Source organism: Hyposmocoma kahamanoa, unplaced genomic scaffold (assembly GCF_003589595.1).
Source record: "Hyposmocoma kahamanoa isolate Upper Pololo Valley unplaced genomic scaffold, ASM358959v1 138, whole genome shotgun sequence".
NCBI classification, from domain to species: domain Eukaryota; kingdom Metazoa; phylum Arthropoda; class Insecta; order Lepidoptera; family Cosmopterigidae; genus Hyposmocoma; species Hyposmocoma kahamanoa.
Genome location: NW_020653492.1, coordinates 98,726 through 111,865, shown reverse-complemented (window position 1 = coordinate 111,865; position 13,140 = coordinate 98,726). Strand labels below are relative to the sequence as shown.

The 13,140-nt window shown below is 36.0% G+C and overlaps 1 protein-coding gene across 1 annotated transcript in view; it reads right to left on the bottom strand.

The window, feature by feature from the left end:
- Positions 1-13,140, bottom strand: part of LOC113240464 (alpha-2-macroglobulin-like protein 1) — a 76,006-nt gene that overhangs the window by 14,706 nt on the left and 48,160 nt on the right. The window contains exon 5 of the mRNA XM_026477775.1: positions 11,289-11,444. Coding sequence (XP_026333560.1) covers positions 11,289-11,444 — 156 coding nt within the window. The remainder of the gene's footprint in view (positions 1-11,288; positions 11,445-13,140) is intronic.

Here is a 13,140-nt window from a genome sequence, read left to right as displayed (position 1 = left end):
CCAAAATTAACAAAATTCTTTATACACCTATAAGTTGTTTACATAATCAGCGTCAAACTCAATGGGATTATTTCGGATTGTAGTTCAAGATATTGCGGATTTTATGGAATTAACTCCACCCGGTGTTTTGAGTGAAGCGCGAGTTGAAAAAGAAATTTCTGTTGCCCAAACTTGGAGACAAATATATAGCGACATAATAATATGGAAATTACATAATTGTGGTACGTTAACATGGAAAAATATGCTGTTTTTTTACAAATGTCTTGAACAACGTCGTAAGTTACGAGATTATGATGAAACCTGTATGTCGGGCGAGTAGTATCACTTGCTTTGTTATTACAAACTTTCTTCCCTAAAAATGTATAAAAAAGAGAGAATTATGTATAACGAACTCCGTGGTCAAATGGTTTGCGCTCCGGTTTTCATGGTGTCGCCATCTCTGAGGTCCCGGATTCGATCCCCGGTCCGAGTCAATTTTTTGTCTCTGGTCTGGGTGTTTGTGGGGCCGTCGTTGTTTCCGATTTCTATAACACAGGTGCTTTCCTTACTTTGGGATCGGAACATCGTATGTGATATCGTATAATATTTATTATTTATTTATGTATTCCCATAGAGACTGGGTAGTTGTGATTAGTTTCAAATTGCGCATATTAAAAACTGAAACTCAAATAAATAATAAATAAATAACGCACACACTCAACATAGCCCCGCACTAGGGAAACCCTGTGTCGCGGGTGCCATGGACACACACATAGACAACCACAAATTACACCCAAACTCACGAGAGAAATAAATGTAGACCATACAAACATTTCTCCCGGCCCGGGAATCGAACCTGGGACCTCTGCGTGGCAGTCCGGCATGGTAACCGTTCGGCCACGGAGGCAGTTAAATTTATTAAATTAAATAATGTTTATTTAATAATTATGTACGCTATTATTTATAAATATTTAACTGATGCCTTTGCTGCTCTAGCAAAAAAGACCTACATTTGAACAAATTTCATTTACAAATGGATTCTTTGATAAAACGTAATTCAATATTCGATTATAGATGCTTTCCGTTACAAGCTACTTCTCGAGATGGTATCCGATAATATTGTTTGGTAAAAAGGGCCTAAATTATTTTAAGATATTTTAAGAATAATTAATTTACACAAAATACGAGCGAATTTTATATTGTTAATTATTTCTGGCATTTTGACACTCGTTAATTTGCTGCTCGGTACTATAAAGATCGCATGTCAGTCTTGAAACTTTTTTCACTTTCGGCAGCTCGCTGTATCCACCAGTCATTCTATAAATTCAAAATAAATTATGATTGTTTTACCATCGCTTTTGGCTTCTCCGTTTGAGCTTTCATCTGTAAAAGTTACTGGCAATAATTAATTTTATATAGCTATTTAGCTAGCGCCTTTAATAACGTCAATTTATAATGTTTTATTGTAAAAACTACATATGTTAATCGAATGTGGGCTAAGAAGTTCCCGCTGGAGAACTCCGAATAATGGCGGAGAGATCGCGGGAAACTCTCGCCATCCAATACACTACAAGACAGCAACGCTTTAATCGTATCATGACGTAATTTGCCTGGAAACTAGTTTGTATGAAAGTGCCGAATGCAATTACTATCAATGCTATATGAGGAAACAGTGAACCCTATCATCTCCTAGGCGAGCGCGTACTAACTTCATCCACATCTTCCCTATTCATCAGGAGATATTGTGGACCAACGTAAGTTTAAAACTAATAAACGCTTATGATAAGAAAGCTTTTTAAGGTGTTAAAACAAATTCGATTTTGATGCGAGTTTGTGTAGTTGGTGGAAAAAATTGTACAAATAATCTCAATACAGAGTCCTAAAAAAACCGACCTCAAAAGTTTTGGAATTATGTCTATTTGCTAAGTTTTATTGAAATATCCCCTAGTTCGCCACTATACGGGACATGACACAGAAGATAATAAAAATCGGTTCTCACTACTCAAAATCAACCATTAAAATAATTGCTCCTTAAGTAACATTTAGGCGCTATTTATAAAAATGAATGTTCATGCGTGATCAGGGACCCCTGGAGGTGGACGATGTTCTTCAAAATGAAATGGAACCACTATGGTAGTACCCTCTTTCCAACAAGCAAAAATCATGAAAATCGGTTCACAAATACCGGAGTTATCGTAATATACATACAAAAAAACCTTACAATCGAATTGAGATCCTCCTCCTTTTTTTAAAGTCGGTTAAAAAAGTTGTATTTTAATGATACCAATATTTTGTTTCCATTAAAAATTAATCCGTATAAAAATGAAACATATCACGTAAAATACATAAATGAAACCAAAATTTGTGTACATGTATCTGCGAAATGGAAATTTATTATACGTATCACATTTCAAATCTTCAATTACGTATTGTCATAATACTCTTTGTTCAACGATCCCTTCTAAGAGAAAGGAACGTTTGAAAATGTTCTTCTGTTATCGGCAGACATTTTTCCAGTGAGATTTCGCCGGGCTTAATTTGGCCAGATAAATTATGCACAGATAGAGACAAATAATCCGGCACTCCATTAAATTTGTAAAAAGCGAACGCTTTTAAGAAATTAGCCAACTAATCTTGGTCGAAGCTAAAGGGGGATTATGTGAGGGAAAAAAAATTTAAACGCCTTGATCTTTCTGAGAAAATATTTCTCTCGATTATTTTGAATTAGAAATTAAGGCTGTATAAAGCTTTTAGAAATTGGGTTTCTTTTTTTTTCAGAGTACATTATTACAACGAAAGTACGCTTTCTCATACAAGATACAGGCTGTTGAGAAGTAATGGGAAAATCAAGCTAAAAATAAAGTAAAATGAAATTATAATTTGGAGAAAAAACTAGTTAAGCAGAAAAACAGGAACGAACGCACCATAGGCAAAACATAACAGACTATTCACCTTACGTCTCCGTAGGATACTTGACTTTTTTGGTCACAGACCAGAAAGAAGGACATAACCTCGAACAGTTAATAGTAGCAGTAGAGCTCCTAGTGAAAGAGTTCGTCCAGGGAAGTGCTGGTACCTTACCTATTTCTGCCGCCAAGCAGTAATGGGAGCATTACGCCGTTCCGGTTTTATAGTACTGGTGAAATTACAGGCACTTGGACCTTGTCAACTTTAGTCTCAGGGTGACACGGACTGTTGCAGTGGCACTCAGATCTTTGCAATTTAAAGTTTTTAAAGAGAAATTTAATAAAATGATCAATCAAAATTATTCCAAGTCTTAGTTAACAAGGCGATATAATTGAATCCCTACTAACGCTCGCCATGTGCTCGGTCGGCAATAACCCGACTAATTTGGGATGAGCACAAAGCCATTAGCAGTTAAGCCTGTGACATACGACTTTTGAAACTTGTCGAACCACGATATTAATATTTAAAATTAAAGCAGAGTAATTCCACGACCCGAGCACTCTTGTGGTGGCTGCTGTTATGTCCCATCATCGACCCAACAAAGTCCATAATGACACCGATGCGGCATCACAGAAGTCAAGTAGGTCGCAAAACAAAGATACTCCACACCAAATAACCGTCTTCACTAGCAAGGACGAATAACTACCCAGCGTGTTCTTTCACTATCAATATCCGTAAAATCCTGGCTTAAGAGTATAACATACAATGAAACAGATAGATTGCTGGATGTTGTTTCATAATTATATTTATATAACCATTGTAAAGGAGGATTATCGACCGTGTGACGACGTTACGCGGCTCCAGCTAGGTCACTAACTCTTAAGTTGTTGTAGAAAGATGTTTATTTCGGATCAATTATAATTTCACCCCATGCGGAAGGTTCGGGCAGTTATTCCCAACAAGATGCTCGACTCCTGGAACCCGTTCCGAGACGATTGTTCTTTTACTCTTTAGGAGCGTACGTATATATCAAAAGATCCGGGCAGCAGTTCCCAAGAAGGCCTACTTGAGTTATTAAGGGAGTAACGGATAAAATCGGACACTTGTTACGCAGAAGATATAGCATCAAGACGATTTTCCGCCCTCACTTGCAACTTAGACAGTTGGTGTGTTCACCGGAGCCATTGAATGTTCCCGGTGTATATAAGATTCCCTGCTCCTGTGGCAAGAGTTATATAGGCGAGACCGGTCGTAACATATCCACACGACTAACAGAACACATACGTAGTATTAAGAACCGGGACAATCGGGGCTCTGCAGTGACGAAACACTCATTGGATTCGGATTCGACGTACTATATTCGTTTTGATAAAGTGTCCGTACTGGCGAGAGAAAAACATTTCATTCCGCGGAAAGTACGTGAAGCTATCGAGATTGGTCGTCATTCGAATTTCAATCGTGATAGTGGATGGTCGGTACCCCACGGCTGGAAAACAGTGTTAGGTACTACGTCAGTGGTTAGTGTAGACGAGACTTTAAAAAATGACGTTGTTAGTGTAGGGTGCAATCCTGCATATGACTGTAATAAAAATGAAGCGAACGAGGGTAGATTCTCGCCGACGTCGGCTGCGCCCGCTGCCGTACTGAGTGATCGGGCTACCAGGGCATTGGCGCGCAGTTTCCGTCGAGTCACCGCCGTGGAATCTTTTGATTAAGGACCACGAATTGGTTCGAAACTTGTCGAGTAAAAATTCGACTTAAATACGTGAGTTATCCGTTATTTTTAGCTGTATGACAGATGTTTCCAGTACTGTCCACAGCCGTGAGCCATACCCACCTGGGCGCCCTCACACCGCCTACTGATATTAAAAGCGGGGCTAAAGGCTTCATCAACATACAACTGACATTCAACATACTAATGTATTATAATTTATTAATAGAAAGATCGAACACTTAGAAAAAAATCCTTCGATCCGGCTGGATTCGAACCAACGTCCTCCAGCAAACCGTGCCGACGCTATGCCAACTAAGCATGCGTAATGAAGACGACGACGACGACGATTTTTTTTTATTGTTTGATCTTTGTATTAATGATTTTATAACAAAGTAGTGGAGTAATTTCACAAAAATAATTAAATAACATGGTGGTCAAGCATCGTGACATTCAATAACTTAAAAAAATTCCATATATATTTACGTGAAAAAACCTGAAACTAATGAAGTAACTGATGAGCTTCCTCGACTGTGCTACAGGACCACAGAAGAAAAAACAATGGAAGCGCCTTATATCTCGATTATTATCTGAACCGATGTCGCCAAAATTCAAACGTTCTTAATTTGAAACACTACAAAATCTTGATATTGATTGGAAGTAATTTCAAATTTAAAAGGGAAATAACAAATTCTGGATTGTTAATATAATTTAAAATTTACCCTGTTGGCATAACGTTGAAAGTTCAATACCATCAATACCTATTATTGCAAGTTACGAAGTTTTGATATTACATAGAAGTTTCAAACAATGTGCTGCCGTCTAGCGGTTTTTTGCTGAACGACGACGAATTGGAGTTATTAATTTAGTTCACCAAGAAAGAACGAACGAATATATTGCAGTGGTATAACCTTTACTTTCTTTTCTCGTAACTTAAAAATTATTTCGATAAACAGAAAATTGAAAATTTATTAAAATAAGGCTTTCCGATGATATGAAATACTACCACGGGTAATATTTTTTGGTGCGGGTATAATGTTTGCACTCCACAAAAACACAATAAGGTATTTTTCTGGGATTTTAGAGAATTTGCACGAAAGAACGACACAACCATACCGTACAAAGCGAAAATAGCGGGCTGAGCTCAGATAGGTCTTTCGTATAGTTGGCACGCGTCAAACGCTAACTAACCACTTTCTACTGTATTTATTGTTCAGTGTACAGGACAATAGGGCTGGCTACATATTTCATTTATCTGTGTTTTCACAGATAAATGAAATATTAATCACACACTTAAGCCGAGAACCGTGCCCAGTAGTATATAATATGTACGTTACAATATTGATTAATTGAATACAATTATACTACATTATTACAGCATTGATTAAAGGTCTATTTAAGGCTATTTCAAGGCCTTAAAAGAATAGAGCATTGAAAAACGAATTAAGAATTGTGTAGCATATTTTTTAAAGATCGTCTTTGTGGCGTTAATGTATTCCAATATTCGATTTTATTATTTTTTTTCTGCTGAGGAGTTATATGCGTGATTACCTTATTGCTAAGGATTCTAGAGATGTGTTTGAAAAAGAAAATTCCGAGAAGAAATTGTTACTTAGCAATATACTATACTATATTAGCTTACTTTGTGTTACTTACCTTACTGTTCTCTGTTGTCATTGTAATTTTTATGTGTATTATATTTCTTTTTTAAATGATAGGCCTGAGTATCATATTAGTAGCAGTAGACCTACTTGTGAAAATGTTCGACCTGGGAAGTACTGCCACCTTACCTACTTCTGCCGCCACGCATGCACGCATTACTGCGTTCCGATTTTGAAGGGTAAGGGTGCTGGTGTAATTACGGCCACATGAGACTTGTCAACGTATATCGCAGGGTGACAGGTGCAGTGGCACTGCCCTTCAGATTTGCGATTTAAAGCTCTGAGTGGCACTGTAACTGTTATAAACACGCGTGTCATTTTGAGGCGTCACCACCAGGCGCACGACTTGTTCGTCTCGTCACAGCATCTTAGAAAATATATATTTCTAAAAGGCAAATATTTAAATATCGAATTTCTTCGCGTCTATCTCCCACGCTTAAAAGCCTACGCAACCACAATACAATTTCACCTAAACGAGACCGTATATAGTTCTAGTCTTATCTAGACTTATCCGATTCCAACCGGGTTCGTCAAACAAGCGTAATAATTCCATACATTTACTCGTGAATTCACGCTTCAGTGTGTCCCGAGCCCCATAATATTTGCCTACATTAGAATTCATAAGATAGTTATCAGGACCTAAAAGCACTTCAGCTGTGTTGCCAATTTGCCTATATGGATCTGCGTAGTGACATGAGTTGATCTATGAAGTAGCTTGAACGTTATATTTTTTTCCTCTCCTTCGAACAATTTGAGCTTAAGGTTATATAGAATATAAGTATATATATAAAACATTGCAATTTATTTAGCTCTGTATAATCTTATTAATAAGAATATCTGCCGCGTGTCAGACGAGTCGTGGGGTTACCTATCACAAACTCGATTTTTTCTTTCCGAAATAACATTCGTTTGAATTTTCATTACACCAAAAACCGAATTATAATGAAACCGTTGTACTTTCAGGGTATGTTGGATGTTTATCGCAAAGACACGATTAGGTTAGGTTAAGTTAGGTTTAAAAGAAGGAAAAACACATTTTCCTCCAAAAATTACTTTCAAGGTTATGAAAATTCGAGTAAACGTTGTTCCTGGAAAATGTCATTTCAGACTACTGATAGATAACCGTCGTGGGCTAAGGCCACCACAGAATGAATCCCCCAAATAGATAACGACCATGCGGCAGGCCAAAGCGTCGATGGAGCAACGAGCTAGACGCGCACCTAAAAGTTTGGACCTCAGTGGCGCAAAACGGAGAGACGTGGAGAGAGGGGAGGAAGATCCTTGCCCAGCAGTGGGACAGTATAGGGCTATTTGCGACTGTGTGAAGACGATTGTTAAAAACAGTCGATCAACATTACTACTTTACCTTAGGAAATTACCAAAGACCAAACAAATATAAATTACTGTTCTTCATTATTATAAATTACATTTTTATAAAAATGTAGGCAGTATTTCCTCTCTGTATGGCTGCACTGAAAAATATAATGAGATTGAAAGAAACAAGATATTGTATAAGGTGATCATGTTTCTTGCTTCCCCGTGTAATATATAGTATCAAATGTTTCAAAACAAGTTTACTTTGGTATAAGCAAAAAATAACGTCATTTTTTTCTTTAATATCTTTCGTTATAATTTTTGCGTAATATGAATGTGGTGTACAATTACAATTGAATGTCACATTTATAATGTCACATGCTACAATATGTCTTAATTACTGCATCGAAGATTTAGAAAAATTCTTTCAATCCGTCTAGATACGAACCGCCACGGTACGAACCAGCGGACCTTACGAATTTTTCTATGTGCTTGTTTTCTATATGTTTGTTTTGGGTTTTGACGACTTATTTGGAGTAATTTCATAAAAAGTAATTGAATATCATGGTGATTAAACATACTTTTCATTTAAGAAAATTAATCACACATGTCTGTTCTGTTATTGTACATTTTAAAATAATAATAAAAGAATATACCAACGTGGCTTAGTTGGCATAGCGTCTGACACGGTTTGCTAGAAGAATCCGGCCGGACGGAAGGAATTTTATCTAAGTGTTTGATCTTTGTATTAATATTTATAACAAACTAGTGGAGTAATTTCAGAAAAAATAATTCAATGTAAATTCAATAAATATTTTATTAAAAAGTTAATAGCGTCATTTTTAGCCAGGGCTAGTAGCTGTAAAGGTATCTAACTGGGTGACGAAATACTTTCATACATTTTTCGTAGATGGCACTACGGCTAAAAAGTCGTTGAAAAACCAAATACAAAGTCCGACGACAAGCACATGGAAAAAAATGAGGTCCGCTGGTTCGTTCCGTTGCTTAGTTGGCATAGCTTCTGGTACGGTTTACTAGAAGACGTCGGTTCGAATCCGGGCGGATCGAAGGAATTTTTCTAAGAGTTCGAGCTTTGTATTAAATTACAACAAACTAGTGGAGTAATTTCAGAAAAAATAATTGAATATCGAGTTCTTAGGTTTTCGCGATTGTTACACATAGGAAATGAAACTATTTTTCCGGATTTAAATCGCGTATATTTGTTTTTTCAAATAAACCTATTTGTGTATGTATGTTTATTGTGTATGGTTTGTTTGAAAAAACAAATATACGCGATTTAAATCCGGAAAAACAGTTTCAAGTTAAAGAATAAATAAATAAATACAAAATGAAAAACAAGATTCCAATTTACGCCACCACCACATTGAAAACACAAATATTGCGTATATTTAGATCATATAAAATTGATTTATTTTCAATATTTTATTACAATTTTCTTGCACGTTCTTCTCGGGAGACGCTAAAACAAAAAAGCAAAACCCGCACTTAGTTGCCTACTTTATTTAACTTGGTTTAGTACACACAATTTGTTAATTTTTATTAATTATTACGTATTTTTTTCGTTTTTGTTTTTGTGTTTTCACTATGAACCGACGAAAGTATGAAAGCAATGTTACGCGTTGATAAAGCGGCAGATCCAATGGTCCTGACCATAGCAAGCGAAGTGCCCCAATAGAAAAGAGCGTGAAGTGTACGCATGTATAAGTTTTATTTCTGTTTTTCTTCTTTTTTTTATTATTTGATATTGTTGTTATAGCATTGCGTACAAGGACGTCGTTACACGTATCTTATAACTTTGTAACTCAACGCCATACCATACAAATTGATATCCAAACTTACAGACTGAAACACGTGCGGAAACTTTCTAATCTCACTTTGAGAATAGCTATCCTCAAATCTGGTCATTTGTATTCGACGACGGAACAACGACTGCTATCCCGGGCGTACCGGAGTTTGGCAAGTTCCCGGGTTCTATGGGGGCCAATTAATGAGGCGATTAAACTAAATTAGGCTAAGGCGCAAACGGCCAACTCGAGTTGACGAGTGATATCTTTGGGATGAATTTATTGCCTGTCTCTTTAAATATTGTACAATAGATATTTGGGAGTAAGTGATTGCGCAAGTGCTTTGTTACGAACGTAACATTTGCTCATAGACAACCTCCCTGGTCGAGAGGCTTGCACACCGGTTTTTATGGTGTCACCATCTTTGAGGTCTCCGTCTCGATTACTGGCCGGGTCAATGTAGAAAAACACTAACTTTTCTATATTCTCTCGGGTCGGGGTGTTGGGGGTCGGGGTGTTGGTGGTACTGTCGTTGTTTTCGATTTCCACACCACAAGTACTTCAGTTACTTACTTTGGGAACAGAGCAACGTATAAGATGTTGTCTAATATTTATAATTATTGATTTATTGACTTATCGTAATCATCAAGCCAGTCGACGTTCAACTGATAGGCACTGATCTCAAATATCTTCGAGTTTTTGCCATAGTCCCTATGATAGCAAAGCGGATTGGCGTTTCACTTTTTTCAAGGATTGTGAATGTTTGCGCAATTAAGTATGATTCAGCTGAGTTAAATATTATTTGTTTACCTATGAAGTAAAAATCTTTAGGCTTTGATTTGAAAAAAAACCAAAGTTATGATACTTCAGAGCGTCAATTGGAATCGTTGAGAATTGAAAGTCTAGCCTTGAATAGCCCTAAGCGGATTTTTGGAATGTCGAAATGTTAATTTATGTCGTGACGTTATAAATCATATTAATAATTAAACATAGACAGAGAATAAAAAGTAACGATAAAGGTCACTCGCTTTCAGCCCCTCCCTTGCTTTAGATACCATTCCTCGCCCGGCATATTGTTGCGACATTGAAGGAACTGCAGCTAAGGCTCTTAGCGAGCCGTTCATTAGGAACGACTACAGTTTAATTTTTTTCATTACAAACGTACGTTACTATCATGATGGTCGTGGTTTTGCCATGTACGATTGTTTATCTAAATGGGATAAAGAGAGGAGTTTCTTTCGCTTTCCGAAAGATGAAACGACGTACTTATTACTTACTTTTGTCTGGGACCCATGTTATTCAGAATTATTGGTTTTCTTCACTTATTAAGTGTAGAGTAAGTTCATGTTTATTTCTTAGTACATAATGCATATTAAGTATTATATTAATATAATGAGACGCCCTAAGTTCGTGAACTAGTACACAAGGGTTGTCGAATTTTCTATTTGTATTGGCGATAAATATGTAGTGAATATAAGAGTATTAACTTTATCAAAAGTTGTAAACGTAATTTCAAATAACTTGTTTGATAAAAAGTACCTGTAAAAAGATTTTTTTAATATAAAATAGTTGGCTTGTTACACCGCTCTTACAAAGTCACTGTGCATGTTAAACCAGAGAAAAAATAGTACGAAAAGGTTATGGATAAACCAATCATTTCAAGCAAATATTTGCGCGTCTACAGACAGCGCCTTTCTGCACGTAGTAGTAGTAAGTAAATAACTTTCTACCGTTATAGTATCCAAGATATGATAAAGATAATGAACAATTTTATACTTTTTTAGATTGCTATAGTCCTAAATAATATTAAATAAATGTAGTTTAATGTATTTTCATATTATGCTTCGCTATGTTTATACTGGCCTTAGCTTTTTTAGAATATCTGGATTATTTTCCTAAAATGTCACTTACCTGCAGGTTCACATAAGGTGCGTCTGCCATGACAGTAGGCACGATGAACCCCCCTTCACCCGTCGACATATCGATGTCTTGACTATAGATATCTGTTTTGTCATCGTAAAGCTTCACACGGACTCGAACGCGCTTTTCCGTGCTCATTGCTTCTACCTGAAAAAAAAAAAAGAAATTGTTGAAAAGCAGAAATCATACCAATTAGTTAACCTAACCTAAGTTTTATTTCTTTTCTGATATCAAGTGACGGGTAAATCGCAAAGATCTGAGAGACACTGCCACTGCACCTGTCACTCTGAGAGCTTTTATATTGCAAAAAAAGTCCATTTGCATAGGTACGGATTCCTCCATGGGAGCCATGCCAACAACATTTTAAAGATTTGGTTATAATCACTGTACCGAACCTATAACATCATAGTATTGCTGACAGGACTTTTAAAGCGGAGAAGAAAATTTGAGACAAATGAAGAGCAAATTCGGAGAGAGGCCACTTGGAGTAAGACCCACTGATTCTGACAGGGTACTCATTATTCAAAAACGAGCAATGAAGATACTTGCCGGAATAACACGAAGAGTCTCTTGTAGGGACTTATTTGTGAGACACAGGATAATGACCATGTATTCGTTGTATTTATATGGAATAATCACATTCATACGAAAAAACTTACACAACTTTGAAAGGCATGAAAGCCGTTATAACACTCGCTCCACAGGACGACTGAGCTTTGTACCGCAACGGTTAGCACTCACTGAAAAAAATCCGCGCGTAATCGGCCCGGCTTATTATGACCTACCCGTTGACTTAAAAAATGAGCCTAATGATGAAACATTTGATCGTCGACTGAAAGACTTTTTGTTGGATAATGCGTATTATTCCACTGAAGAATATAGGGGCATGGTCTTGTAATATATGTTGTAATTTATAGATTATTAGGTATAAATATTATTTTACAGAAATGAATAAATTACATAAACTTTATGCATACAATCATTATATTGACATAATTATTATTATATTATTTAATATTTTCCTACATTATTTCACATAACTGCATTAACTATGTTAAAATTACGTAGTACAAAACTTACTTACGTACTGGATATTTGTAATTTTTTGAAATGTAAAATTGATTACTATTTGTAACGATTCTTGTTATATAATATATTGTATAAATAATAATGTAAAGTTTACAAGATAATAAATATATCTAAATGTAAATCTAAACCAAAATTAAATATTATGACGCTGTCTCCAATATCAGTCCGTGAAATTATTTAACGATTGCGGATTATTACTGACATAAAACTATTTAAAAAATCTGTTGTACATTTTACACCCCTCATGGAAGAATGGCATAAGTGGAATTACGTCAAACATGTTTGTTGCACCATTAGACACAGAATAAGATCCAATTAGAGAGGATGTGGGTTATATTTTTCTGTATATAACCCACATCCAATCCAATTAGAGAGGATGTGGGATATATTTTAATTGTTAATTGTTGTTTTTCATTTTTAATTGATTGTTTTAATAGGAAATGAAACTATTTTTCCAGATTTAAATCGCGTATATTTGTTTTTTTCAAACAAACCGACGTTTCGGGCCCTTTATGGGTTCCATGATCACGATTGACTGAGGTGATACAGTCTTCAACCAGTTATGTCTAATATTAACATGGGTTTGTTTGAAAACACAAATATACGCGATTTAATTCCGGAAAAATAGTTTCATTTCCTATGTGTAACAAACGCGAAAACCTAAGAACGTGATTGTTTTAAATTGTTCATTTTGACCAATAATAATTTATATAATAGGGGTTAAAGTATGAAATTGCCGATTTGTACTGAAAAT